Source organism: Phoca vitulina, unplaced genomic scaffold, assembly GCF_004348235.1.
Source record: "Phoca vitulina isolate PV1807 unplaced genomic scaffold, GSC_HSeal_1.0 scaffold36, whole genome shotgun sequence".
Classification (NCBI taxonomy): domain Eukaryota; kingdom Metazoa; phylum Chordata; class Mammalia; order Carnivora; family Phocidae; genus Phoca; species Phoca vitulina.
The window spans coordinates 12,928,919-12,954,077 of NW_022589739.1; the positions used below are offsets into that span (position 1 = coordinate 12,928,919).

At 56.3% G+C, this 25,159-nt stretch overlaps 2 protein-coding genes across 3 annotated transcripts in view; both read right to left on the reverse strand.

Annotated features, from left to right (window-relative positions):
• PDE2A (phosphodiesterase 2A) overlaps nucleotides 1–11,799 on the reverse strand; it is a 91,150-nt gene extending 79,351 nt beyond the window's left edge. Inside the window, exon 1 of one of the 2 annotated variants that reach the window (XM_032426928.1) lies at nucleotides 11,485–11,799. In XM_032426928.1, coding sequence (XP_032282819.1) covers nucleotides 11,485–11,555 — 71 coding nt within the window. In that variant the 5' untranslated portion in view covers nucleotides 11,556–11,799. The remainder of the gene's footprint in view (nucleotides 1–11,484) is intronic. The other variant, XM_032426929.1, reaches the window with a different exon arrangement.
• Nucleotides 11,800–21,986: 10,187 nt separating this feature from the next.
• Nucleotides 21,987–25,159, reverse strand: part of ARAP1 (ArfGAP with RhoGAP domain, ankyrin repeat and PH domain 1) — a 62,725-nt gene continuing 59,552 nt past the window's right edge. Inside the window, 4 exon segments of the mRNA XM_032427072.1 lie at nucleotides 21,987–22,878; nucleotides 23,172–23,321; nucleotides 24,546–24,609; nucleotides 24,788–24,838. Coding sequence (XP_032282963.1) covers nucleotides 22,861–22,878; nucleotides 23,172–23,321; nucleotides 24,546–24,609; nucleotides 24,788–24,838 — 283 coding nt within the window. The 3' untranslated portion in view covers nucleotides 21,987–22,860.

Here is a 25,159-nt window from a genome sequence, read left to right on the forward strand (position 1 = left end):
TGCTCATAAGCATCCCTTTACCAAACTAAATGGCCTGGGTTAGGAGACCATGTATGGAGGATTTGCCTCTGACCCTAGGCGTTGAATCATGAGGTTTTCCCTAGGCTTAGAAGTAGAGGCAGGGTACACCCAAGCGAAGAGAGCAAGTGAACATGTGTGAGCTCAGAGTGGTGGCAAGAGGCAGGACTGGCTTTGGGAAGGAGGGAACTAGGTTGGGCAGCAAGCCTAGAAGAAACACAAAAGAAATCAGGCAGAGTCCGAAAAAAAAATGAGGCAAAGGACATCTGGCTATGCTAGCCTGTGAGTTAAATGCCTGCTCAGACCCTGAGCAGTCAGGGCTCCTCACTGTTATTCCTGACTCTGTCCCCCTCAAAATTTGTCTCTCCTCGGTTTCTCAGCCCTAATGGCCCACTCACAACCACAGCCACCACCTCACCAGGCACGGGCAAAAGTTTCATCCCAAAACTTGTCAAAGACCGGTTGGAAAATAGTCAGTGATGCCATGTAGCAGGGGAGAGCTTCAAGGTTGGGGAGTATGGAAGGGATACCACGACCTAAAGAAGGATAGGAATTAACCCTGCGAAGTGAGGGGGCATCCAGGAAGCATGTTCCAGGCAAAAGGAACAGCATATGCACTAGCCCAGGGGCGAGAAGGCTGCTCAGGTGGGGAACCAAAGGTAGCTTGGTCTGGCTACCTGACGGGCAGCCCGTATTTATGCCAAGTGTGAGTGTTTCTGTGTGCTGAGCGCGTGTCTGTGCGGCACGTGTGTGTACCTGGGTGATGTGCACAGGTGTTGCAGTTCATTCCTTTACTAGGTCAGTTTTTTAGATTTACTCTCTCTCTGCTTTTCAGTGTATACTAATGTCTGTGTTATGTGCGTGTTCGTTGTGGGTCTCTCCGTGTCTTTGCACTATGGTCTGCTTCTCTGTGAATGGGCTTCTGCGGCTGCTGAGCTTTTCTCTTGTTTATTTCTGTTTGTCTCTCCATGCCTGGAGATGGATGTTTGTGGCCGGGACACTTGGTGCCTTAGCTCAGGCAGCTAGACCAGGAGAAGCCTGAGGTAGGAGGTGCTAGAGTTGGAATCCAGTTGCGCACGATAGCACCTAATGATTGTCAAGCACTTAGTGGGGTGGAAGGCTGCACCAGAGATGCCAATTACCACTGATAATGAGCCAGTGACCTGAGGCCCAGCAGAGGCTGAGAGTGGGTCCCCACTGGCACACAGGCACATGGCTGAGCTGGCTGGGCCAAAGCCCGTAACTGCCCCCAAGCACCAGGAGGGAGCCATCTCACTGACTCATCTCCCAGGAAGGCCAAGGCCCAGGCTCTGGAAAGCAAGAAGGATTGAGATCAAACTCCAGGATGAAGGTCTTAAAAGGGAGGACTTTTATTAGACTTGGCAGTGGACAAGTCATAATTCTCATTAAGAGATGAGGCAGCAGTGACAGAGCTTTGCTCTTGGGGGCTACGGTGTGAGGGCGTGGCTTATGGTGCCAGGATGGAGTGTGGAAGCCACAGGCAGGATCAGGCAGGGAGGGGTGCTCCTGGAGGAGAGTCTAGAGTTGCCACCCATCCCTGCACTGGTGGGTGGACCCTGAAGAACTAGGGCCATAGCTCAGATGGGTGGCTGGGGGTTGGGGATTGCTACTCCTCCTCTGACCCGTCTACACAGCGCACTTGTCCCCAGCCATCTCCAACGCAGCCGCCTTGCCTCTTACCTGGGTCTCCACCCCAGCCTCCTCTCTGGCCCCTCTAATTTACCCCTCACTTGGGGCTTTCAAAACTCAAAGCTAACCATGACCCTGCTTCCGCCCTCCCTGGCTTCCCTGGGTGAACTGGGCTTCCACGACTGGCCCTTCCCGCAGCCCAGCAGCCCTGGCCCTGCCACCATGACTTCCTGCTGTTCTTCACACTTCTGCTTGTGCTGGCTTTTTGCCTAGAATCACCTTCCTCTCCTCCCTCACCCGGAAAACTCCCATTCATTTTTCAGGGCTAAGACCCAGCATCACCTCCTCAGGGAAGTCTCCTGATCAGCGGTCCTAGCATGGGCTTTCCTCCTTCCCTGCACTCACCCCATAAGGCTCACTGCCTTCCTCTAACACAGGGGAGGACAAGGGCTGTGCAGCCCATCTCCATGGCCAGGGTGACAAGCACAGGGCAAGGGATATGACGGCATCACTGAGGAGGGGTGGGATCCATGAGCAGATGGCTCAGTGGGGGCCCAGGGCACACCAAATCCTGAGAATGACATTCTTCAGCAGCCCCAGTGCTACTCAGGTAGGGAGCAGGGCAGTCTTGGCAGAAGTAGCTCCAGCTGAAGAGCAGACCACGAGGTGCCTGGGGGTGCATGCAGAAAGCACTGGTGGTACCTAGATCCCACCAAGCGTCGGAGAACATGACAAAATGCATGTGCAGAAGCAGGGCCTGGCTTCTGGCTCCAGCTCTGAGACCAACCAGCTGTGTGACCTTGGGCAAGTTGGCATTCTCTCTGGGCTTCGGTTCCCATCATCTGTTTGTCCCTCCAGACCTCCATTCTTTGTCTCCTTTGACAGCCTCTGTGGGGCAGCCCTTTATTCGTGCTCTGGCTCTCAGATCTACAGCACTCTCCTTGCCCCTTGGACCTCATGGATGTTAGTCCAAAGTACCTCGACATGCCCTGTTTTTTCCCTTCATCCTGCCCCATCTCCACAATGGTTGCTTCATCAAACTGCCTTCAATTAAACCACATAAGTGTGTCATCTGTTTCCCCTCTACAAAACAGTGCGAGCTCCTTGAAGGATTGTTGAGGTGATTAAACAAGGTAATTTGGAAAATATAAAGGGCACTCCGTAATTGTTAGTTCTCTCCATCTAGCCCCCAGACTGCACCCTACTTGGAGTTTTAAGATACCTCTAAATTCTCTGCCACGGGAAGGATGCGGTGCCAGGCTGCCCGCTTCTATCCAATCCCTGCCCAGCCCGTGGCACCGGGAAGCCTCTGTCCCCAACCCACCCAGTTCTGAGCCTCCCATGGGCCTCCAACCTTAGAGCCCCCCACATCTCAGCCCAAGGGAAGCTAGCTGCCTGTCTGTCTGCCTGTCTGCTCCCTCCCTGACAGTGCTACCAGCAAAGCCACTGTCTCCCACCCATTGCAACCCCAGCTCCATTGGAGTCTTTGAATCCAGCCCCCTGCCTCCAATCCCCAAACTCCAGAAAGATAGTCTCTCCAGTTTCGCAGGGAAGGGGATCTTCCTGCTTCCAGCTTCCCACTGCCCAGGCCACCAGGAAAAGCACTGTGGGGCTCAAGCTTCCCCATGCCGAGTGGGCTGAGGTATGTCCTTCTCTGGCCCCTCCATGACAGCTATAGCTCAAAGGGACTTCAGAGAGTTTGCAACCAACTTCTCTGCTAGGACAGGAGTCTCCTGTGCAGTCTCCCTAACCAGGCTGCCCAGCCTCCCTGTTCACACCTCCCTGCGCCATGGACCCAAAGCTCATCCCTCCCCCTTAGGGCAGTCCCTTCCCCATGGGACTACCCTGCCCTCCTCTCATTGAGCCAAGCTAGGTTTCCAGGACTCCCCCACCACCTCAGCACTTTTTCAGTACTAAGAGCCCAAGGAAGGATTACAGGAAAAGCCTTGAATATTAGAACAGTAAAAACCTAAAAAGCCATGTGATGCAAAGATGAGGCCCCTCCCCCTGGTCCCACTCCACTGCTGGACTCCTCTCCATGGAATCGCAGTGCTCCAGGAATGACAGACTTCACAAGTGCCCAGGAGGAGTCTCACAGCAGGCAGATGCTCTGGTATAAACTTCAAAGGCAGCATCTGAGGCCTCGGAGCAGTGCAAAGGCCCAGGTGCAGGAGGTGGCCTCATGCCGCAGAACTGGATCTCTACTTTGAGCTCCCCATCTGCTCCAGAGGCTGGACAGAGAGGGGCCTTCTAGGCCAGACACACCCCTCTCTGTGCCATCTCACCCTGGATCCAGCTATGTGACCCTGAGTCAATCATTACTCCTCTCTGGGCTGCAGGATTTGTATCTATAGAAAAGGACTGAGCTGGGAGCCCCTGAAACTCTGCTAGTGGGGTGCAGGTATGGCCATGTCCAACATCTCCAAGTGATAGCCCTGGATCCTGGTTAGTCCGATCTGAGCCTGAATACAAAGACACCATGTTCCTCTAGGGCCCTCACTGACGAAGAAGGGGTCCCAGAGTCTCCTGAGGGAGGCCCAGCCCCACACGTGACAGCCCCTCCAGCCCAAGTCCACACACATATCGTCTCTACCTTCAGGCAGATGGGACTCGGGAGAGAGAGTGTTGAGTACCCAGACCTTGGGCGTGGCTTTACTGGGTCAGCAGAGCAGGGGCACGTGCCTTCACACACATTCACTCATCCCTGCCTTTACGCTGAAACATGGACCCCCACATACATGGAGATACACACCCACATACAGTTTTATTAGAACATATGTGCGTAACACTGTACACAGAGGTGCACACACTCGTGTACACATAACCATTTACCAATAATCAGGCATAAAAATGGGCACTCATGTATTCACACCTATGAATATGTCCACACTTTTATACAAACACTGACCCACACACTTAGACTCTCAGACCCATAAACACACATGCACAACTGGAAGCTCACATTCAGGTTCACACACACAGAAACACAAATAAACCAACCAATCTTAGCCCTCATCTCAGGATCAGGCAAATCACAATCCAGCTGCAATTGTCATTCTAGATCCATTTCCAAATCTAAACTTGTCCCAGAACTGTGAGGAGGTAAAATACCTTGTCCTCTGGCTTAATGCTTTCTACATGTCTGTGCTTGCCATGTGGGATCTGGTCTCTCCTCAGCTCTCCTTCCTCCCTATGCCATGTCAGCAGTGCCCTCACCCTGGGCCCAGTGGGAGTGGAGAACAATGGGCTCCCCCTACCCCCAGTCATCTCTGCTCCCAGTCCAGCCTCTTCCTCCCTCTGGCCCTTCAAACATGAGGACCATCCAGGCTGCAATTGACTGTGCACGACAGCAACCCCTGCTGGAGACAGGTGGCATTACAGCACAGCTCTATGATACACAGTCCTCACTCCCCAGGCTGGGGTGGAGGGGAGCGGGGTAGAGGGGGGAGGAAAAAGAGGAAGAGGAGGAAGAAGCCGGGAAGAAGTGTGGAGGATGAAGAGTAGCAAAGTGCTGAGAGCACCATGGATGAACCTCAGAAGCCTCAGATTGTTTCTCCAATCCTAACCATTCAGCCCAGATCAATCTTTCCAAAGTCCAGCTCTAATCAGGCCCTGCCCTTGCTCCAAACTCTTGGGAAGAGCCTGGTGGGCCATGGCAAGAAGTTCAAATTCTCAGCCTGGAATTGGTTGTCTGGGGGTCTGCCTAGTCTACTTCCTAGCCTCATATCCCTCGGGGCTCAGCCTTTGCCTTCTGTCCCTTGAGTCAGGTCTTTGTTCCTCTGTTCCTCTGCTGAGATGTCTAATGGTCTATATCTTGCCTGTCCTTCAATGCCTGGCCTTTGCCACCTGGAACAATAATCCATGGAAAGAACAGGAACTTCGGGGAGGGCAGATATGTGTTCCAAGCCTGGCTCCATCAGTCCCTGGCTGAATAGCTCTGGGCAACTTATTTCCCGTCTCGGATCTTCTGTTTCTTCATCCAGAAAACAGCAGTCTCTTGGGTTTGTGGTGAGGATTAAATGAGATCATAGATGTGAAAACAGTGCTCTGGAAGCTGTAAACTTCTGTGTGAATGTGTGAAGAGTCCTAATTATGGCCTAGTCCCTTTATCCCCCACCTGCACTGCCCAACACACAGCAGGCTGAGGGGTCCTGAGGGAGGGATTGATGCTGCTCCACTTTTGGGCCCTGCATCCCCCAGCCCCCTCCAGGGCCTGTCCCCAGCCTGCCTCAGCAGCAGGGTGCACATTTGCATGCAAGGAGGCTGGACTAAGTATACTTACTGCAAATTCACACCAGACTACAACTCCCAGAATGACTCACAGACTGCTATGAGTGTGGCCGCTGGCTTAACCCCTTCCTATTGAGCCCTTTCCTCCATTGTATCCTCTGGGAGTTAGTCCCTGACCAGCCAGTGCAGCCTAGGGAGGTGGTCACATGTCTCTGAAGGCCCTCCCACAGAGCATCCACACTTCTCACCATTCCCACCACCATGGCTCCATTTCAGACCTCCTTGTTGTCTCCCACACGATGACAGCTTCTGGGCTCTTAGCTCTGGTCTCTCCCCCTCCAGGCCCCCACTGAATCTTTCTAAAAGTGTAGGTGAGTGTGGGTGGTTTATAATGGCAACAGCTAACCTTTATGAGCACCTGCTGCATGCCTGCCACTAAGCTCTCCACTTCCAGATTCTTCACAGTCATCCTGCCATGAAAGTATTAATATTCCCAGTCCACTATTCACACAGGGTTCAGAGAAGCTAAGTAGCTTGCCCAGGACCACACAGCTACAGAGTAATGGTGCTGATATTTGAACCTCCAACTGTCCACCACCTTTTCTATTCTATTCTCAAAGCCTCCTCTGGCTTTGGACCCAGCTAGCCATCTAAAGAGTGAGAACCCAGAAACCTCAAGGTCCACATATTTCAGCAACTACACTGTTGGGATGTCCTCCCAGATGTCTGACTTAAATCCCTTCTGCTGCACCAAGCCCCAGCTGCCTCCTGTTTTTCAGGGAGGGCAGTGAGAAGGGTGACTTCAGGGAATTCGAGAAGTGGGTCACGTCACTGGGGACCTGGCCTTTCCCAGGGAGCGGGCAGCTGAACAATGGGAGATAAATGTGTTGAAAACATCCGTTACTAAATATATCGACTTCCCGAGAGGATGGGGGTGCTCACAGGGAGCCTGTGGCCCCTAACCTAGAGGCTACAATCTTGTGGCTCAGACAAGCTGGGGCACTCAGAGCAGCAGACAAGGCTGTTCTGGCTGTCCCCGGGGCGGGGCAGAGGGGGTGGGAGGCAAGCAGGGAAGGGGGTGATGTCTCATCCTCCCAGACAAAGCTGCCAAGCCTAAGCTAGCTTATTTGCATATTACTTTGCATTCATTTGCATGCCACTTTTTGGAAGGGGCTCACATTCAACTGCTGCCTCTCCCCCATTTTCAGGGTCTCTGTTCACTGAAGATTTCATTCCCAAGCAAGGAGGAGTCCCTCAGCAGTTCACTGGGAGAGACCGAGAAGTTGCAAATTCACACCAATGCTTACATGTCAAAGCTGCTGGGGGTACCTTGGCTATAGAAAGTGCTTCCTATAGTCTAACCTCAATTCCCTCACTTCTCTCCTTCTCCTTTCTGCCCAGGCCTTCCCATACCCTTGCACTTCATGCTTAGGCCACTCTGAACTCCTCCAGTGCTCACATAAGCAAAACCACGCTTGCTCTCCCCTCAAGACCTTTGCACATGGCATTTGCTCTTCCTGGAGCTGTCAATTCTGCCTGAAGAAGTGACTCTTCCTTTTAAGGCCGGCCCCAACCGCCCCTCCTCTGAAAGACCTTCCCAGCACACTGGCAGAGGTAGGCGGGACCATGGGCCTTCCTCCATGTGGCCATTGCTCTGTCCAGCTCCCCGCAGACCGGGCCTGTTTGGTTGGGCAGCATTCCAGGAAATACCCACTAAATGAATGAGTAAATCCTGATCTCCCTCCCCTGTCTCTCTCAGCCCCTGCTGCCCCCTCTGCCTGGATGACTTCACTCACCAGCAGGAGGGACAGGGCTGGAGAGGGCCTCGGTCTCCTACTCCCCCTCCTGTCCCAGAAGACTTCCCCCTTATGCCCACAGCCCACTCTCACAAAGCCAGGAGATTCCACACCCCTCTGTGCTGGTAGGAAGTTCTTCCTGTTGTCTATCCTCACTCCCTTTTTTAGCCATGCCTGCTTCTTTATCATTATTTTTGGAGAGGGGTCAGGGACTGCCCCATCTCAGTTTTACCATCTGTAGTGGGATAAAGGCCGCTTATCTCTCCCTACTCTCTGCCTGGGATGTGTTCATACCACTCCTGAACCATTATGCCCCAGCCTGGCCCTACTTGGGAAGAAGGATAGTGACCCAGGATGGAGAAGGGACACAAGGCCAAGCAGCCAGGCCCTGTAGAGGATCCCAGGACAGATATAATCACTCCAAGGGAAGGGCTGCTCAAGAGGGAAGGGATGAGCCACCTGTCCCGGGGGTATGTAAGCAGGGCTGAATAGATCTGTGGGCAAGTTGCAGAGAGGAGTAAAGCAACTGCTAGAAGGTGGCCCAGATGCTCTACATGTCCTCCTCCGCTGGGAGGCTGCACTGAGCCTAGGTGCTCAGCTCTGTGCTGGGAAGCATGAGGAGAAGGCTCCTGCCTCAGAGGAGCTCCTTGGCTGGCTGGGTAAGGACCACACACCCAGGGGGCATCATGGGGGGAAGGCTGAGTCTGGGCCACAATCTTGATGCCATACTGCAGGGTGGGGGTCATGGGGTCAGAGGGAGGGGTAACCAAGGAAGTCTTCCTGGGGGAGGCTTCCTATTTCCTCAGCAACCTAGTCCTATGACGAGAAGTCCAAACCCCTTCACCTGGCATTTGGGACTCTACAGAATCTGGCCCCTCCTGTCCTCTCTTCCTCTTCTCCACTCCCTTCTTGCTCCCACCAACCCAAACTCTCTGTCCCTTGGTCACATAGCACTCTCTCACATCTGCCCCGCTTTACGTGCTGTTCCCTCCGCTCTTCCCCATGCGGGCCATTCCCATCCCTCCTTCAAAGTGCAGCTCAAGTGTCTCTTCCTCGGAAGCCCTGGCTTGGGGTGGGCCCCACAGTTCCTGGTTCCCTCTGCACAGCACTGTTCATACCGCAAGGCTGGAGGTTTCCAATCCTGCCTCCCTCATCAGACCAGGAGTCCCTGAGAGCAGGGTCTGGGTCTGTGTCCATTCTGCGTCCCTAGTGCCCAGCCCAGTGGGCACCAAGCAGGCATTGGACAGTTGCTGTTGAGTGAATAAATGAATGGATAAACACAAAAATGCCAGAATGGGAGCATGCCGAGTGGGTAGGTTGTATAGGCCCGGGCAGCAGGAGCCTGGGGAGTGTAGGCCTGATTTGACAGCAGCCCGGCTCAGGGTGAGACTCCCAGGCCATTAAGACCGAAGGCGGGTATGGCTGGGAGCTCTGCCTCCCTTATTTGGCTAGATCCCAGCCAAGCCATCAGCAGTCCCTGGGGACAGGAGGCTAGTGTGGGAAGCAGCAAGAGTGGCAGGAGCTGCTTGGTGGGCAGGGGCAACTGGGGGGTGCAGGGAGCATAAAGGCGATTAACCCTCACCAAGCCGACCCAGCTCAGGCAACCCACAGGTCCCCTGCAGGGCCTGAGAAAGGAGACCAAGGTTCGCATCTGCTGAGGAGCTTCAGCCCTGGCCTTACAGCCAGAGGAGGTGGACGAAGCCACAGCCTCAGTTTCCCTGTCTGGGAAGAGGCAACTCCATGATTTCCAACCCTCGGCACCCAGGCTAGAAACCCTGTGGGGAATCTCTCCTGCTACCCTGTTGGCCTGACTTTCCAAAGGCTTTTCCCCTCTAACACCCTGAGCCCCTGAGGTCCTGCCACCGCACCTCCCACCTGAGTCCAAGCCCAAGCCACCTTGACATTCCCCATCCCATCCTCTTCCCCAGGCCCTCCAACTTCTCCCTTCGGAAAGGCCCTGGTCATCTGCCCCTTGGTCCCCCTGGCCCCAGACCTCCTAGATGCCCACGCGGTCTGGCCTCCACCCTGGCCTCCCTGCCCCCTCGCTCTCTTCCAGTTCAACTGTGACAGTAGCACGGGGGCAGCTTTCTAAAACCCAAACCTGATTCTGTCCCTCCACCACACGGAACCTTCTCAGACTCCCCAGGGCCCTCAGGAGAAAGCCCAAGAGGTCTGGAGTTCTAAGTGCTGCAGGCCGAGGTCGCTGCCCCTCCCTTCAGCCTCCTCCTGGCTCCAGGCACGGGCCCCATCCCCACCCAGGGCCTTTGCTGATGGTGCTCACACTCCACCCCCACCTGTTAGCTTGATCCTGATCTTTATGCTTAATTATTTGCAAGCTATTTTATGTCTAGGAAGCTGAGGAGGCCCCAGAGGGCAGAGCCATTATGGCCTATTTCTTTTCTGCTTCTCCCCACAGGGTGGAGAATGAATTGTCCTGGCCTCACAGGGGTGGTCGCACAGTCAGCACCCCCGCCCTGCCTCAGTGGGCCACCGTGTCCCAGCTGTGTCTTCAACCACCAGGGGAAGGAAACAGCAACCCACACACAGTTGGAGGAACACACACATAGACACACACACACACACACACACACTCACGCACACCAGCATCAGGATCACACACCCACACCCGAACACTTAGCCTAACAGACATCCACGTCTATATGCACACAGTGAATATTAGCAACACTAATATTCACACACTAGCAAAGGAGCACACAAACATGGATGTGCATGGAATCAGACACCGTACTCAGGACTGTGTCACTCTATTTTGCAGATGCAGCACATCTATTAACATGCATGCCGACATACAAACTCAAACTAACACACACCCACCCGCACCGACACACAGAGCACCCTGCTCTGACACGCGTGCAGATGAACTCTCACGGTCACACAGCGTGGCCCACACAGCCTGACAGGCTACTGCCCACCCGACCACCAAGGACTCCACAGGCCCTTCCATACCCCATGTGTCCCCTTGCACCTCGCACGTGTACACACACACGTACCTTCATGTGCAGGCATGGACCTGCACCTCCACGGACTTGGAGACACACATGTCACTTGTCCCCCACCTCGGCAGCCCTCAGATGGTGGAGGGCCACCTCCACAGAACCCCCCACTCACCTGCACAAGTACTCCCCCCACCCCGCATGTGGACACACATGAGGCTGGTGCACAGGGGCCTCATTCAACCAGCCCCATGGCTTTCTCTGGGACAGGTGTTTTGAGGGTAAAGTTGCCTAAACTGGTGGCTATGAATCCCAATCCCATGAAAGGCGGTTGCCCCAGACCCTCTTCTGTTCCAGTGCCACTCTTACTCATTCAAATTCATGTTTGTTTTCTCCCTCCTTTATTCTTTCTCTTTCTCACACACATACACACACACTCACACACACACACACACACGTGGTCCCAGACATCTCATCCTTCTCCAGGGTTCTTAATCACTTTATCTCAGCCCCCTAGAAGCTCCTTGGAACTCCCGGCAGACCTCCCCCACCCCCAGCCCCTGGAAGGATAATTCAGGTTCATTACCAACCCCTCCCCCAGCCCCTTCTGCGGGACCCCAGCCCCATCACCCCCTAGGTTGATGCAGACACCCCCAGCCCTGTGCAGAGGCCCCCCAGGCTTCAGTGCAGCAACCGGGCACCCAGGAGCAGGATTGATCCTCCCACGTGGCTCAGCTCCACGCCAGCCCCAGCTCCTCACAGGCACTCCCAGGACCCTTGTCCATGGTACGTCTCGCAGCCGCTCGCCCAAACCCCAGCCCCTCGATGGTACTCACGGCTCAGCCGGTCGCGCTGCCGGGTACTGCTGGCTCCTGCAGAGGATGGAGTGGCCGCATGCCTGCCCCATCGCTCCTCATCGTCTGCCTCCCCAGCCAGACTAAGGTGGCACCTTGCCCTGTCCACCCTGCCCGGGGCTCCAGGCAGGGTGCCTGGCCCAGCAGGCACGGGGACTGAGAGCGCTAGCCTGTCCCCAACTCAGCCTGGACTCAAAACCCTGGGCCAGCGCTGCTGCTGCCCCCGTCGCTCCCACCTCTCCTGCTTCCACTGCCTCTGCCGCTAGGCTGGCTCTGGGAGGAGGCTGGAGCAGGTCTGATAATGCAGAAGAGGGAGGGAGGAGGGAGGAGGGACAGAGAAGCCCAGACAGAGAGGGAGACAGGGAGGGAGGGGTAGAGAGAGACTCCGGCTGGGAGAGGAAAAGAAAGACTCACACACAGAGGAACAGACAGACAGAGAGAAACAGGAAGGAGAGAAATACATGAAGGAGAGAAGAGAGGGATCAGAGCCTCAGAGAGATCAAGATGGAAATATAAAGAGATCAGAGAGGCATAGGGAAAACACATACAGAGGAACAAAGAAAAGAAAAGAAAAAAAAAGTAGAGATGGAGAGAGAGAGTGAGAGAGACAGAAGCAGATAGAGGAGCCCAGAGAGGTACGAGGATGAAGGATTTGCACTGTGCACGGACTAGAATGGGGGCTGGGGATGAGGGGCAGATGGATGGGACTCAGACCCTGTGCTACCCCATTAGAGAGGCCCTCAGGGTCAGGGACACCTCTGAGCCCTCCTCAAGTCCAGAAAGGCCAGTCCTCCAGGCAGAACCTGCTCCTCTGGGCTCCCTTACTGAGTTTGTATCATGTCCTGGGGTGCATCCCCAGTGTGGAGCTGGGTACACGGGGGGGGACTCTGGGTGCTTTTGCTAACGGCCTTTGGACTCAGAGTCTTGTCACAGAGTCCACTTTTTGGTGGCTCTGCTTAGTTGGGACACTGTGGGACCGGATGCTGAAGCATGCATTTTTTGTTTGTTTGTTTGTTTGTTTTATTTTTAAGTAATCTCTACACCCAACATGGGGCTTGAACTCACAACCCTGAGATCAAGAGTCACATGCTCTACTGAATGAGCCAGTCAGGTGCCCAGAAGCATGAACTTCTCCTAGGAGTTGTGGGCACCCAGGCCACAGCCTGCCCACATACGTGGCTTTCCCTGTCCACAGGCTATACGCATGGGAGAAGGCCCACTGGACACTGTTGCCAGAGAGGACTCCTCAGGAGGAAATCTTAACCCAATGGAATGGGTCATTTTATCAATGGGACAAGTAGGGGGTTGTCTCAGTAGAGAGCCTGTCGGACATAAAAGAAAAAGCTCCACACTTTGAGGCAGGAAATGGGGGTTCAAATGCTGGCTCCTCCACTAACTTATTCATCCATTCACAAACACCTACCATTAGCCAACTTCATTAGATATGACTCAGACTGTTCCTTGCCTTGGAGAAGCATCCAGTCAAGGTGTGTGTGTGTGTGTGTGTGTGTGTGTGTGTGTGTGTGTGTGTGTAGTGTGACAGAAACACAGAGTCTGTGGTGCCCAAAGAGGGCCCTTGACTCAGTCTGGGATTGGTGAGCATTTCTGTAAGAGAGGATACCAGCTGGGTCTTTAAAGGACCCCAGGAGAAGGGGGTGTACTCACCAATAACCTCACGCCTCTGACCTGTGGGGGCAATATCCCCTGCCCCACACGCCAGGACCCAGGCTGCAAAGCCCACGAGACGGAGTGAAAACCTAGCCCCTGTGAATGGGCACGGGGGTGCACAGTGGTGGTGGGATGGACAGGAGTGACCCAGCCCATGCACGAGGCCTGTCCAGGCTGACAGAAAGCAGTTTTCTCATGGCTTGCGAAGTGTCGGGAAAGAAAATGGGAGGGAGCTTTTGCTCCCCACTGTGGCCCCAGAAGATAGACTTTCAGACCTCTGAAAGCTCTGGCTGAACTGTTTTCTCAGCCTGACCCATACCTGGGACCTCACTGCTCCATGCCTGTCAGCTGGGAAGGCATTTTTCAGGCCCAGAAAGCCCAGGCCCTGGCCCACGTCCAGACTTGGCCTCTCATGGTTCCCCTTCATGCCCCAAGGAGCCCGGCAGGAAGAAGCTAAGTCAGAAGAGTTCAAAGGAGGGCACCTCCTGGGCACAGGGGAAGCAGGTGCACTGAGACTTCACCTACCCTCAGCCTCTTCTCTGCCCTCCCACTCTGGAAACTATGGTGGAGGCCTCATCTTCAGAAATCTCCTGGGAATATACTCAAGCAAGTCAGGGAGGAGGAAAGGTCTCCTCCCACCCCACTGCCACACCAGACTCCCAGCTGCAGAAACGAGGTACTCCAGGACTTAGAGCCAGGCAGGCGGAAGTTCAGATCCCAGCTCTGCCATGTGCCCTGGGCAAGTCATTTAACCTCTCTGAACTTCAATTTGGTTTGCTCACCTGAAAGGAGAGGTCACAATTTCCAAGCTCAAAGAGTTGTAAGGCTTTGGAAAGGTCTGTCAAGTTCCCAATGAATAGTCTTCCTCCCCTCCGGTCAAGTCCCGTGCCCTGAAGAGGTTGAATTGATCGGGCAGAGGAAGTTACAGCCTCAAATGTTGGGGTAGGGGCTCCTGTAGGGCAGTGCCGGGATGGGGGGATGCTTCTGAAAGGGGAGAGGGCCGGAGTGTCCCGGCCTGCTCTTCCCTCCCCCGCCGGCTTGCAGCCTGCCAGGCGGGCGCGGCAGGACCCCCAGGCCCCGAGCGCGCCCCGCGCCCCGCGAAGCCCCGCCCCACCGCCGGCCCCGGCCGCTCTCCCGGGTGCTGATCCGGGCGTGCCACGCTCACAGGCCCCGGGCCGGCGCTTTGCAGCCGGTCGGCAGACACCGTGCCTGCTAGTTCGGGGAGCTGGCGGGAGGTGAGAGGAAGCTGGGAGGCGGGTGGCTGCCCAAAGTGATGGGAGGATGCAGCCTCTGGGATCCAGCCTCCGCCCTGCGCCCCCTGCCTCTCGAGGACTGCAAGGCTCCAGCTACCTCCTCATTGCCAAGGAAGGCGGCTTCTTCTGAGCGCCCTCTCCCGCCCCCTTCCTGCTCGGCTGTTTCCCTCCCACCTTCCAGACGGCCCAACCTCTGTCTCTCTCGCTGGCTCATCCTATCTTTGCCCCCTCAACATGGGTGCTCCTCAGAGGAGCACCAGGCCCTGTCTCTCCTCTTTCTCCACCCCACCCTCAGGGAGTTTGGAGCCTTCCCCCAACGCACCAGCTCCGTCCGAGCGCCCCCTGCGGCCCAGCCCTCTCCCCCCCGCCCCCCCCCCGGCTCCAGTTGCCTCCTGGACATCTGTGGGACCACCCCGGGGGCCCCCACACTCAAATATTCAACATCCAACATATCTTTTGTCTCTATCAAAGGCATCAGCAAACTTCTAATTCCGTCTGGAAACTTCAAAGTCTCTTTGCCTCTTCCTTCTCCTGCACTTGCTGTGTCAGATCTGTCACTGTTAATTCTCCCTCTGTAATCCTCTCTTCTATCCACTGCCTCCATCCTTCCCGGCCCAGCTTCCTTCCCTTCCTCTGGTCTTTCTCCAGCTCCCTACCCCAACTCCGCCCCTCCATTCCACTCCACCCTGCACCAGGCACTGACTCCCTACCTAGCTGGTCACGTAACTCTTCCTCAAAACCCTCTCCAGTGCTTTCAGGATAAAGGCCGAGCTCCTCAGCCTCGTATTTGAAGTCTCTCGTGTTCGGCCCCGACCGACCTCTCCATTCTCTGATCCACACGGAGCAGGGTCTAGTCCCTAAGCGTGCATCAGTTCTTTCTTCCTCCTTGACTTGGTACCCTCTGGTTGCCAGGCTGACTCCACCCTCCTCTTGCTTTTCTCTGCCCATCCCAAATCTATTCTTCTTGGATCAGCTCAGCACACACCCTGCCCAGGGGACAGGGTGGGCAGGAGGGACCACTGGGTTCTGAGCTGAGCAGCCTTTGGCTGCCTCCCTCTTCCCTGTCATCTGTCCCACCACTCCACCCCCCTGCTCAGGGTCACCTCATTTCTTCCACTGGATCACACTTCCCTCAAGGACAGGCCAAAGTCCTAGTCACCTCAGCCCCAGTCCACAGCCTTTGGGCAGCCTCACCAGGTACGAGTGAGAAATGTTGCGGAAAGTAGGAAGGACATACAGGTGAGTGTGGAAGTGAGACAGTGCTTGAGAGCTCAGTGCAGGATTACATCAGAGCAAGGCCTCAAGAAAACGCTGCAGGTGGATGGTGTGGGGGACTCCTTGCCCCACTCTGTGGGAACCACTGCCCACCCCCGCCCAAGGGTAGGCTGTGGCCATGGAGTGTCCCTTAGCCTTCTTGGGGGAAGGCGGGTAATTGGCGGAACATGGATTTCATGGAGGCTTGGCCTGAAAACCCCTGGCTGACTCCCTCTGGCTGAGAGCCAGGAGGGGCCCTGCATCTGAATCTTGGCAACTGAAGCCCAAGGAGGCGGGGGGTGGGGGGGGGGGGGGGGTGGAGTGGAAAACTCTGAGCCATCTCACAGTGCTCCTCTGCTTCCCCCTCAGCCTGGAAGATGTCCCCTGTGACTCCAAGGACAATGCCTGAAGGCCACCAATCCTCGCCAAGGGCCTGGCATAGTTCCCTGTGTTCCCACACTAAGCACAGACCCCATCACGCCATGGGTGACAAGGCCCTTGTGGACAAAGGGACAAAAAGCCACCCCAGGCTCCAGAACAGCTCTAAGCTGGTGTGGCTTCTTCAGCACCCCAGGAAGGTGGCTTTGGGGACCCAGAGCTGAGGGCTGAGGCACTGTGTGGGCCTGCTTCAGGTCCAGGGTCAGTCTGAGCTGAACTATGAAAGACGGGGCGACCTCACACAGGGGGAGTAAGCATCCCATTCCTGCTGGGCAGGGGAATGAAGTGGTGGAGCAGATGGCCAGTTCAGGAAGGGGAGAGGCAGTCAAAATTCAGCCCCTCAGCCCAGAACCCAGTGACCCTTCCTGTCTCCACTGCCCTGTGGATTTGGTCGGGAGCAGGGGTGCTGAACTGGCCCATAGAGGATGGACAGGTTTGGGATGGACAAAGAAAAGGAAGAGAGGGAAGTCAGCCAGGGATGGGGCTAGACCAGATGCTTGGAAGTGCCTAAGGTCGAGGTCATCTCCAGGAATACGGACCAGACAGCACAACAAGATGCCAGAGCCAGTGGAATCCAACTTCTTATGATGCAGAGGGGGAAACAGGCAAGAAGGCAGAAACATGCCCAGGTCACACAGTGAATAGAAGGAGGACTCTAGACCCAGGACCAGGGACCCCTGGCCACTGTCCCCTCCACTACCTCCTCCTCTTTGTAATCCTCCACCTCTCCCTCCTCCTCCTCACCTCTTCCATGGAGGCACAGGACTAGGAAAGAAGGCTGTGGATACAGCTCGTGACCCTGGGGAGGCATCCCCAGGAATGTGGCGTTCCAGCAGGGATAGGTCCGAACAGGCGTGGCCCCTGTGGCTTCATACTCTGGGAAAGAATTTACTCTCCCTGGGGTTCTGGCCCCCGCTTCCTCATCTCCACTGGCCTCCAATGCGGCACACCAGGATCCTCCTTCCAGGAGGCCCTGATCTACCCACTCAGCCCTAATCTACCTCTTCCCCCTTAACTCCCCGCACCTGAGTGGGGGCGGGAGGGGGTGTGACTCAGTGGGATAACGGCAGCTGCTATATTTGAATGATTACATAAGCCAGGAGGGAGGCAACTGCACTGTGACTCCATCAAGGTCGGTAGACAAGCTGAGGCTGGGCCTGGGAGGCAGGGTCTCCTCCCTCCATCACACAGCTCCAGCCTGAGCTTGGACATGACTCTACGTGGACCTGGGATCTGTGAGCTTGCATTGCTGGACTTCGAGGGAGGCCCTCCCTAGGGCTAACCACACTAGAAGTCTCTGTTCCCTCTCTACCTTCTTAGAAAAATAACCCCCTGGTCTCTAGAAACCCTACGGCCAAACTTAGACTAAGCCCAGATCCTCCCCATGAACTCTCTCCAGAAGGAAAGACAGAACTGAAAACATGGTTTGTCACGGACTTAGAAAAAGAGTGCCTGCTGGGGAGGGCACCAGGCATGAAGCTTTGGCTCACCTGCACCATCTGGGAAGGACCTGTGTTCCTTCCCAGCCACACCACTTATTAGTCACCTGACATCGTCAAGTCCATGCCTTGGTTTCTTCAGCTATAAAATGAGAATATCTTCCTCCTGGGGTTTGTTGCAAGGATCAAATGAGAAAACACATGCAAAGCCTTAGCCCAGGAAGTGGTGGGTGCTTCATTGTGGCTTATCAGCATTATCATTTGCATCTGGCTGGAGACCTCCCAGATTGGAATGACCCCTTTGCCCCAGTAACCACTGACCCGGGTGGAAGGTGGGAACCCAGAGGAAAGAACCAATGTCTGAGAGTCAGAAGCCTGGCCAGACTTGCTGTGTTCCCCTGAGCAAGCCCCTGCCCTCTCTGGTCCTCAATCAATAAATGAGCTCTCAGTCAATGAAAGACCCTCAAGGTCCCCAGCTCTGGAGCTCATGTTTGCAAGAGAATCCACCCTCCCGCCCCCCACTGGGGATTCGTGGCTTGTGGCATTGGAAGCTGGAGTGCAAGTACAGATGGTCAGGGTGGGGGTATCCTGGGCTGGTATGAGCTGGGGGAGGGCGCCAGCACAAGGCCCATCTCCTCAGAGCCGCTTAGCAGCTCCCAGGAGGCCATGGGGGGCCCCCTAAGAGGAGGGAGGCTGTGCCCACCCAAGCTGTGTTACCATGACGCTGGTCTCCATGGTGCCAGGCACACAGGAGGAGGGGCTGACATGACAGGATCTGGAGGCTCAGGACCTTGGGTCCCCTAGGCCTGTCCTTCTGTTCCCATAAGCCCCCATGAGGTCCCCAACCGAAGGCCCCCAGGAGGGAGGGCAGGGAGGAAGCACAGTTTCTACCTCACGGGGTCGAAAGAGTGCTGAGAGGACTCCGAATGACTGAGACGCAGGGAGAGAGAGACAGGAGCAGAGAAGTGGCAGAGAGGGAAGGATTGAGAAGCTGAGGAGACAGACGGAGGGAAAAGCGGGTGGTGGGGAAGGAGGACGCTGTAGTCAGGGAGTGGGATGTGCCTCCCAGGCTGACAAGTGGTGGGAGGGCCATCCAGCCCGTCTCTTTGGTCTCAGTGTTTTGAGGTGGTTGGTGGTGGGAGGACAGAGTGGAGGAGGAGAAGGGTGGGGGCAATTTTCCTAGAGAGCTTTGTTGTGGGGGCGTTCAGACACGTGCCGTGCGCGAGCATATCTGGAAGTGCAGGCTGAGGTGTGCAGGGCGTGAGTGCGCGTGTGCGGCCTGTGTGCGCCCGCATCACCAGGTCTCCAGGGTGACAAACGGAGCAGGAGGAGCTGTAACCAGGGCAAAGAAAGTGCGGAAATTTCCACAAGCTCAGAGTGGCATGGGAGAGGGGACACGCCAGGGCTGGACCAGCTCGGGCTGACCAGGGGGCCCTGCTCCGGTAGCTCCTCCCCGGGCCTGGCCCTAGCTGGGGCCAAGTGACTGGGCATAGGCCCACATACTCTAAGTAAGCACAGTATGGAAGAACAATCCAGAAGAGCTTCCTGAAGGAAGTGTCATATTGGAGGAGAGGTTGGGAGGTTCATGCCAGCCGTACCTATGTGTATATGTGCGACAGACAGACAGACATTCCCCAGATTAGGGCCTGGATCACACGTTGGTCACAGCTAGCTAAAGGAATAGGAATTATTCCTTGTTCTGCTGAGGGAAGACCCCAAGGAGCCCATTTGACTGGGATGTGGTTACATTTAAGAGGCAAGAAAGGCAAAGCCCCCAACACCAGAGGCATGGGGGATAGGACCCAGGGCACTGAGCTGCACCCACAATGGGCTGATCACTGCAGGGTCACATCACCTTGCCCCTGGCTCATGCTGTTCCCTCTCCTTTCCCTCTTAACTCCACCTGTAAAAATCTGCTCATCTTTGTAGCCTCACCTCCTCTGTGGAGTCTTTCCTCATCAATACCCCTGCCGGAAGGGCTCCCTCTCCCCCCACCTCCAGCATTTACTTATCTGCTCCCCCTCAGTGTCCAGTAAAGCTCTGCACAAAGTACGTGTTCAAGAAGTGCTTGTTGAAGTAAAAGATATTAGGCCTGGAGAAGACTCTGGATGCTATGTCTCCCCAGACATGTTTGGGAAGGGGATTATCAAGGGATAGTGCTGGTACTTCACACATATTAGCTCATTTAATCCTCCCATTAGTAGGTACTATTAATATCTCCAAAGTAGATGAGAACAGTGAGGATCAGAAACCTCAGGAACTCAGCCAAGGTTCCAGAGCTTATACATGGGAGCGTCGGCATCTGCCCAACTGGCATCCACACCCATGTTTTTCCAAAACTGCGAGCTGTGGGCAGGGGGCTCGGGAGCCACCAGAGCATGGGGCCAGGTGAGAAAGCCTCAGCTCCCGGCCTCCTGCCAATCCCTTGGATCTGGGGGAAGGAGGAGGCAGGGCCCATCTTCCCCTCCCCTGCCCCATTGATTTCCTGCATAGCCTGGGGGTCTCCCGAGGCCTGGAGGCCCTCCAAGGCTGCTGAACACTTTGCAGCGTGGGCAGGTTGAGCAGAAAGGAGGTAGCAGAGACAGACAGACAGATAGACAGACACCCCACCCCATCACCCAGCCCTTCCCCCCTTCCCTCCTCCCTCTCCCTCCATAATGCTCTCACCACCCAGACTGACTTGCCACAGCCTTTTCTCCCAGGGCTCACTGTGGTCCCCTGTGATCAGGTCCAGACTTGGGTCACCCGGTCCTTCTCTACCAACACCTCAACCTACCCTCACCCTGGCTTGCACCCCTCCCTACCATGTGCACCTGGCAAGGCTTCCAGTTTTCAGGGCCAGCTTGGGGGCACCTCCTCCTCCAGAAAGAGCTGCTCCCCAGCCCTCAGCAGGTCTAGCTCTGGGATCTTCACACATCCTACCCCTCCCCCTCCCCCCAATCCCAACCTCAAATATGTGAATATAAACCACTCAAGGTCCCAAGAGGCCCCATTTCTAGGAATCCTTGTGACCAAGACCAGCAGAGCCTCCTGCCCTAATCCACCCATCATCTGTTGTCATTGCCATAATTCATTAAGGTTGAGGCCTGAAGGCTCCTGTTGGGACGTCGTCCCCGATCCCAAGGGAAAGCACTTTAAGTTATCATTAACTCCTGACAGTTCAGATCCCCTTTCCCAGCGGACATATGGGGCCACTTATAAGAGGAGAGAGAAGAGTTGAAATCAGGAGGGATGTGGAAGAGGGAGCCCCCCCCCCCGAAAGTGGGATTGTAGAAATGGACCTCAGGCCTGATTCAGGAGAGCTATGTGACCTTGGGCAAGTCACCTCCCTTCTCTGAGCCTTTCTTCCTCTGCCAGGAGGAGACAGTGCAGAGAGCACAGGTACTGACCCACAGTGGGTACTTGGAAAAGGGCTACTCTCTTTCTGGCTCCTAGATCACGGGAGTCCAAAGCACTTGGTGTTGCCTTCCAGAATATCACTAGTCTTGGAGTCAAAGGCAGGGCCCATCCCACCCCACACTCCAACAGAACAAGGCCTGGGCCAGGACAGCCACACTGGGGTCTCCAGGACCTGTTCTGGGACCAGTAATGTTGAGCTATCCGTGGCTGCCCCCTGGTGGCCTAATTGAGTCACTGCAGCCAATCCCTGAGCCTGGGCAGTGACATTGGCCTCCTGGCATTGGGGCATTTCCAGTCTCACCCACCCTCTCTCTAGGCTTCAGAACTAGCTGGTCAGTCCAAGGTCAGATCCAGGGAAGAATTCTAGCCCCTGAGCACTTGGACAATAATCTTGTCCCAGCTGCAGGCAGGTAAGAGGGGGAGACTCAAGGGGCTTAGCCCCAGCCTGTGAAACTGGCCAGGAAACCCATTCCAGTCTGGCATCCACCTCCCCTTCGCAGGGGGAGGCTGAGCCTGGAATATGGAACCTGGAGGAACCTTCAGGTCCCCAAGACCCCATCCATCCACTGGCCTTCCCCAGAGCCGGATCCTATGAATCAGAGGTCATGTGACCCATCTCCACCCCCTTTGCCCAGCCCCCATTGGCTGAGGCTAAGGTTGGGAGGTCAGCCTGTCTGCCTGCTGAGCCCCTGGAGAGAGGCCGGTAATGAGGCACTAGGCAGAGGCAGGAATGTGGTGTCTGGCCCCTTCCCAGGGAGTCCCAAATAGGTCTCTGAACAGCTCATTATCTCCCCCACTTGCCAGGGCCTTGTCTTCCTGGAAGAGATAACCGGCAGTGCCCAGTGAGGGCAGCCTCCTGGGGTAAGGCAGGGCCCACCTCTGGAGGGGCATGCATAGGCATCAAGGGACACCTGAGACTCTTCTTCCTAATTTAATAAAGCTCCTGTGACTCTGTGACCTTGTGTCTCAGAGGGGCTGGTGGGGGGCTGCCCTGAGTCCCTCACAGGCTACACCCAGGCCCTGGCCCAGACTCTGGACTGCAGCAGGGAAAGGGGCTCACTCCAGCTGGGGTCTGTCCTGGCCAGGGTCAGGACTGGCCTTCCCCAGCCTGGCTGCACAGGCGTGCAATGGGGATGGCATGGAGCTGGGCCGGGGCTCTGCCTGTGGCTAAACAGCTCAGGGCCCGGGTCGCCCCAGCTTCACGGCACTAGGCACTCACCTCTGGGCCTCCTGAACTCCTGGCCCCTCCTACACCAGAACACCTAAAACCCCCATCCAATCACAGGCCTCAGCAACACAGGATAAAATATACAGATATATTTATATTATCAAAAGGCCCCCAAAGTGGGGAAGGGGCACCAGGCAGCCTGGGCCCTCCCAGTCAGCCTAGACTGGAGGGGGCTCCTGAGGTCCCCCAGGCCCAGCTCTAGGCTACGGAGAGACATACCCAAGAGCTCCCTCCCCATCCCAGCTGAGTGTTCCTTTAGAGCATCCACTTTTTGCTGTTCTGGAGTTTGGGACAAGGGGGTGGGCACCCTTCCAGCGGGGCCCCAGGGCCTTGGGCCTCTGCAAGGATGGTGGTCCCCCAGAGTTCCTGACTGACACCCATCCCATCTCTCCAACCCCTCAAACTCAGGGTGGGTGACCCTGGACAGGGGAGCAAGGCCAAGCCAGGAGGGCTGAGCACCCGGACAGAGCCCATGAGGGGTTCCTCCTCAGGCAGACCCTGCTGCCCTCCACTTCCTGGCCAGGGAACCCCGTGCTGCAGTCAGGATGTGGGGCGTGGGGGTGAGGCTTCCTCATGCGCCCCCTGCTGGCTCACACCGGGCACGTAGGGCATGAGGGTGTCCGAACAGGAAGGCTTCACGGCAGCAGAGTCCCAGAGGCAGGGGCTGGCTCCCGCGCGCTCAGACGTTGCGGAGGAGCTGTGGGAAGGCACAGAAGCCCAGATTCCATAAGCACTTTGTGAAGGTTCACAGGGGCCGGCGGCCACTCTGTAATGCTGGCCTGGGAGTGCTCAGGTCAGCTGGGGTCCCCCAGGGCCAGGCAAAGAGGGGACTCCTGTGAACTACGCCAACCAAAAGAGCCTGTCAGGATTGGTAGGAGGACAGAGGGAGGGGACGGGCGGGGGGCAATCAGAAGTGGAGAGGTGACTCAGGTGGAAGGTGGACCCAGCCAGGCCCCAGCCCTCTGCCCGCAGGGACTGAAAGCCACTCACAGAAAGGGGGTCCGCAGCAAAGGCGGCCACACTCCGGCGCATCTCGTTCTCACTGCCACGCAGGGGGATCAAGGACACGCTGCCCAGCCGGACCTCAGGCGCTGCCCGGGACACACGGGAGGGCTCCGAGGGCCACACCAGGCCGTCGTGCTGGGGAGCAGGTAAGAGGAGGGCACTCAGCTCAGCCGGACGCTCAGCTCCGGATCCACCCGCCCTTCCCAGAAACGCCTCCAGCTATGAGCCGAGGTGACACCCTCAGCTTTGATCCCAGTCAATATGAGAAGCAGCTGTTAGAGGAGAACATGACTGTATCCCTGGCAAAACGCAGCCAGTGATGTTACCCCACAAACTCCCACCTCCAGGTCCACAGACTGCTCCAAGAATGCGGCACCAAGAAGACCATTCTAGAGGAACGTGTGTGTGCCTCCTTTCACCAGGAACCAAGAAAGCCACCTGTTACCCTTTAGGCTTGACTACCAAGAAGCTCAGGGCTAAAAGGGCGCGGCTTAGGGCCCTGGTACAGTTCTGTCTCCCTTTTCCCCAAACAATTCTGAGCTCTCATTTAAAATCTATGGCTGGAGTCCACCCCCCTCCCCCCACCCCGGCCCTGCGCTGGCTCCAAGCCCTTCCTAGCCTGTTCCCACCTGGCCCACTGCAGCGGCCACCTGACTCCCTCAGTTCCTCCTCCCCTGCACGCCGCGTCCAGAATGAGCCCTCTCTGACGCAAACCTGCACACCATTTTCTTGCTTCAAACTCTCCCTTCAAACTGCTGACTAGGTCAAATTCGGCTTCCTGGGAATGGCCTTTAAGGCTCTTTGAGATCTGGCTCCTGACTCCCTCCCTTTCCAGCGTCAACCTCTGGCACTCCTGGCTTCTCTCTTTGCACCCTGCCGGGCAAGCTGTGGTTCTCTTGCCATGCCTTTGCATCAACTGTTCCCTCTGCCTAGAAGCCGCCCCCCACCACCGCCTTTGCAGGGTGAAGGCTTCGTCATCCTCAGACTCAGCTCCTGAGACACCCCCTCCCTGCCGCCTTCCCCACCCACCCGCCACCTCCCCCAAGTAGGGTCCCCGGGCTTTTCTCTGTCTCCACACACTGATCACACCGGGCTATTGAACAGGCCACTTCGAGGTCTGTGTTCCTTTCCACCTGGGGAGCGCCTGAGGATGGGGGTCTGCACCCCTCTGTCTCTAGCATGCCTGGCTTGGGGCTGGACCAGCATGGCCTCTAGGAAGGGCTTACTGAGTGAATGAACAAATGAGTTAAAAACAACTTAAAATCTCCTTGAAGCAATTGGTGGTCTATATAGTGAAGAAACAAACATACCCATTGCCCAGAATGGAAGCCTCCCAGGACCCCACCCTCCTCCTGGTACCTGCACAAAGAGGAAGGTGGCAAACCACTCCCGGAGTTCCATCTGCGTCTCACAGCAGAGGTACCTGCGGGGTAGGGCACAGATCTGGACACTGCCAAGGCGGAGCAGGGAACACCCTGCCTGTCTCCCCAGCCCAGGGCCTCCGGGCAGGGCACAGATGTGGATAGTGAAGGGACCCAACCAAAGGGGACATGCAACCATCCCTCCTCAGCCTGGGGTCTCAGGCCAGGGCCCTCACTCACCACTGCTGCTTCTCATGCTTCTCAGTCTCGTGCACCACTGTGAAGCCCCAGCTGCAGGGGAGGGACAGGTGGAGTCATTTGTCAGCCCACGGAGGCCTCCCAGCCCAGGTGCCCAGGACAGAGCCCAGACACCTGGGCCAGAGCCAGGGAGCAGAGGTCAGGGCCTTCTTGCAAGCACAGCACATTCTGGCCACCACCTCTTCCTCTCAGCCCACACCAGCCTCCCAGGCCCCTGGCTCCCCACCCCCTAGTCCCTGCGAGACAACCAGGCACAGCCTGCGGGAGGAGAGGAGAAAGTCAGGAAACCAGGTCTAGCGACTGCAATTAGTAACAATAATGGTGGCCATGCATCACTTTCCATCTCAAAAACAT